At 47.5% G+C, this 3,611-nt stretch overlaps 1 gene segment (V, D, J or C); it reads right to left on the bottom strand.

Annotated features, from left to right (window-relative positions):
* Positions 1-2,367: 2,367 nt before the first annotated feature.
* On the bottom strand, positions 2,368-2,928 carry LOC120615941 (immunoglobulin heavy variable 4-59-like). The segment is given in 2 exon segments: positions 2,368-2,714; positions 2,799-2,928. Coding segments are annotated over 2 exon segments (393 nt in total).
* Between the last annotated feature and the right edge of the window lie 683 nt (positions 2,929-3,611).

Below are 3,611 nucleotides of genomic sequence, written 5' to 3'. Positions count from 1 at the left end.
AATGCAAATCAGAATTTGGAGTTGTGACAAATGGCCAGTCTATCCATAAGCCAAAATTGTGGAGTATCTTCTGAAGAGGGCAGAAAAGGCGTTGCTAAAAATGATTTTATAAAATAAAATCACATGATATCACTTATATGTACGATGTAAATCTAAAAGCAACAAATGAATAGGACAAACAAACAGAGAGTCATAGACAAGGACAATGGACTAGTGGTTACCAGAGGGAAGAGGGAAGGGGAAATAAAAAAATAATATGTAAAAAAATAAAATAATATCAATCAACCAATCAATCAATCTGGGTCCTGACCAGCGGGTCTCATCTGCCATCTCAGCGTCATCCAGGAAGGGAGGTGCGATGAGTCCGGCAGAAGCGATGCCTCTTTGAAATGAAGGGGAGAAGAAGGTGGGATGAAGAGAGATGTCAGAATTCACGGATTTCACAAAACAGGATCATAACCCACACTGGCGGTGAAGATGCAGTATTTTTAAGAAAGGGGACAAATGGCTTTGGAGGAGACTCAGAGAGGATCAGGGATGACTCTTTGATTTCCAGACCTGGGCCATCACCTCAGTGTAACAGGTGACACGCCTCCAATCAAAGCCTTTGGATCGTCCACCACCTGGCAGTGACAGGGGTGTTACTGTCCCCCAGCAGAGTCACAGAGAGACTGTCGTAGAGAGTCCACTGGTGAGACAACACCTCAGTGTGTCTGTCAGATGTGACCCGCAGAGTGCAGGCATCCAGCCAAAGAGGATGGTCTCCAACCTACCGTCCCATGGGACTTGCCTCGCCAGTGTTTGGACCAGCTTGGCGCCCTTCCCTCCTTCCCTCTCTCCTCTTTAATCATCGTAGAGTGGGGTTTCCACCCTATGCCAGCCCCTCCATCATATTTAGGAAGCACATAAGTCATCAGGTTTTATAGATTCACAGTTGGAGAGAACTTTAGACTCAGTCTGAATCATATGTCAAGACCCACAAATAACTAATGAGATGATACTTAGATGACACTTTGGACCTAAGATTTAGAGTTGGAGCTGTAACTAGTGCTACATTTGGGAAAGTTGGGCTACAGTTAATGTATTTTGCATGAGAGAAAGACATGAATTTGAGGATTCACTGGTGGAATATTATGAACTGAGTTCAGTTATTCAAATTTCATGCCTTGGAGTCTGAATTCTCAGTGATGGTGTTTAAATAGGGCATTGAGGAAACTTGAAAGACTAAGGGAGGTCATAGTGTGGTGGTCCAACCCCACTAGGACTTGAGCTTTGTGTAAAGAAGCAGACATGACAAGTGACCAGCATATCCAATGTGTTCCCCGGCCCCTGGCTCACCATGGCCACAATGAAGTGTTTAGCTTGGTGCTCTGTATACGTTGGTCCATCAGGGTATTTTTTTTCATCAGGTTTCTGAGTTCTTAGTGGTGCCCAAGGGTCAGCAGACAGCTGTGTCCCCACCTGACACAGATATGTCCTTCAATGGTTCTCGTGTGACTTTGAATCATAAGTGTGCATGACACGTAGGGTAAGGAGGTCAGCTTTAGACTCCCTGAGTAAACATGCCTGGGGTGTCCACAAATGGAAAGACATGTTTGATTAACGATAGTAGATGAACTAGGGACAGGTGAATGCCATATATGCACATAATCTCTCTTCTGGGACTGGTCTGAGTGGAGGCTGGGAGATTGAGCTGGGCTCCAGCCCCATGGAGCTTACAGTGTAGGACAGACTTAGTGAAATTAGGACATTAGCTGACACCTGATCATGTGGGGTGAGTTTCAAAATCCACCCGAGGAAGTGAAGACCTAGAGGGTCATGTGTTGTAGGCAGGACAAAAACGGCATTGGGTAGAGTCCTGGGGGCTGATCCTACCCCTGTGGCCATGTGTCCTGTCTGAAGGGAGGGCTCACGTGGGGACAGCGTGTGCCTGGGGGGCAGAGAGCCTGAGCTCAGCACACAGGAATCTACACTGTGCCGGGTCTCTCTCTGTGCAGGTATTTTCCAGCCACAGGGAATTAGACAGCCCTCAGGATGGTCCCTCTGCTGAGACTTGAAAACAGACACATAGAAAACTGGTGAAGGAAGGTCCCCAGTCACCAGTGATATGTCGTCTACAGACAGACAAGGTACGTTTTCATTTTAGTCTGCAGTGAGAACAGGAGAAGTTAGAGCCACGTCGAAAAAGTCTGGGTTGTCCCCGTGGGCAGCTGAGAACTTTGAGAGGAAATCCCTGCTCCGAACAGGAAGCCCCTTCCCACCTCCCTGTGCACCTGCTGCTGGGCTGGTCTGCGTGTGCTGTGCTTTGTGTGTACTGAGCGCCCCCTGGTGACATTATCAGCCCCTGAAGCGCCCCCTACTATTCCTTCAGGGAGGTTTGTGTCTGGGCTCACACTGAGGTCCCCTCACTGTGTCTCTCGCACAGTAATACACGGCCGTGTCTTCGCTGGTCACAGAGTTCAGCTGCAGGGAGAACTGGTTTCTGGACGTGTCAGCCGTGATGGAGATGCGACCCTGGAATGCTGGATTGTATCTTGTGCCTCCTGACCAGTACCCCATCCACTCCAACCCTTTCCCAGGGCGCTGGCGGATCCAGCTCCAGTAGTAACTGCTAGTGACAGAACCGCCAGAGACAGCACAGGTGAGCGAGAGGGTCTGCGAGGGCTTCACCAGACCTGGGCCCGTCTCCTGCAGCTGCACCTGGGACAGGACACCTGGGGACAAGGAGCATCAGTCCTGTCAGTCACATGCTGTCACAACCATCCCAGGGACCCCTGTCTGACATCTGAGACACTCACCTTGGGGAGCTGTCACCAGGCACAGGAGAAGACCCCACAGTCTCATCTTCTTCTCAAACACAGTGCTGCTTCCCCAGAGACCTGAGCCCTGTGTGAGGAGAGAGCTGTGAGTGTCCACAGCCCAGACAGGTTTTACCCTGGGGCTGGAGGAGGAATTTGCATGTGGGCAGCCTGCTCCTCATAAGTGGGGAGGGACTGGGTCAGTCCTCCCTGAACCCTCTGGGAACCCAATGAACATCTCTACTCAAACTCACTCTCTCATACGTCAAGCATATGGGATCACATGCTTCATGAGAGACATTACATTCAGCTCAGGGGACACCCTGACTTTTCAGAGCATAACAAGAAAAAATAGGCTAGATGAGTAGGTTACAGTTTTTAATTCTCATGCACTTTTCAAATAAATTTACAAGGCTTTAGGAATCGCCCAGGTACTTTCCGATACCTAACACTCCTATATACATCCTCAATTGCCAAATGTTTATAATCATATGTCATATACAAATGATGCCGACCTTGGTCTAAAATAGTAAAAATAAAGAGTTTTCCTTCCCATTATCTTCTTTTCTTAGTTTGTGACCTATTTTCTTACCTCATGACATTTTTGTGACTCTGTCTACCAGAAAATATTCTTTGTGCAAATATTCCACCTCCCAAAGCATATTGTGGAAAACCCAAATAAATTCTATCAAAATAACCGAACTTTGGCATGCAGAAAGGTCAAAGCAAAAATGTGACTGTGCAGAGTATAAATTAATCATCTTGCCAATAGTGCAATTTTTAACCTTTATTAACTAACTCGTTTTCTCGGTG

This window comes from Pteropus medius, unplaced genomic scaffold (assembly GCF_902729225.1).
Source record: "Pteropus medius unplaced genomic scaffold, Ma_sr-lr_union100, whole genome shotgun sequence".
Taxonomy (NCBI): Eukaryota; Metazoa; Chordata; class Mammalia; order Chiroptera; family Pteropodidae; genus Pteropus; species Pteropus medius.
This window is presented reverse-complemented; position numbering and strand designations above follow the sequence as displayed.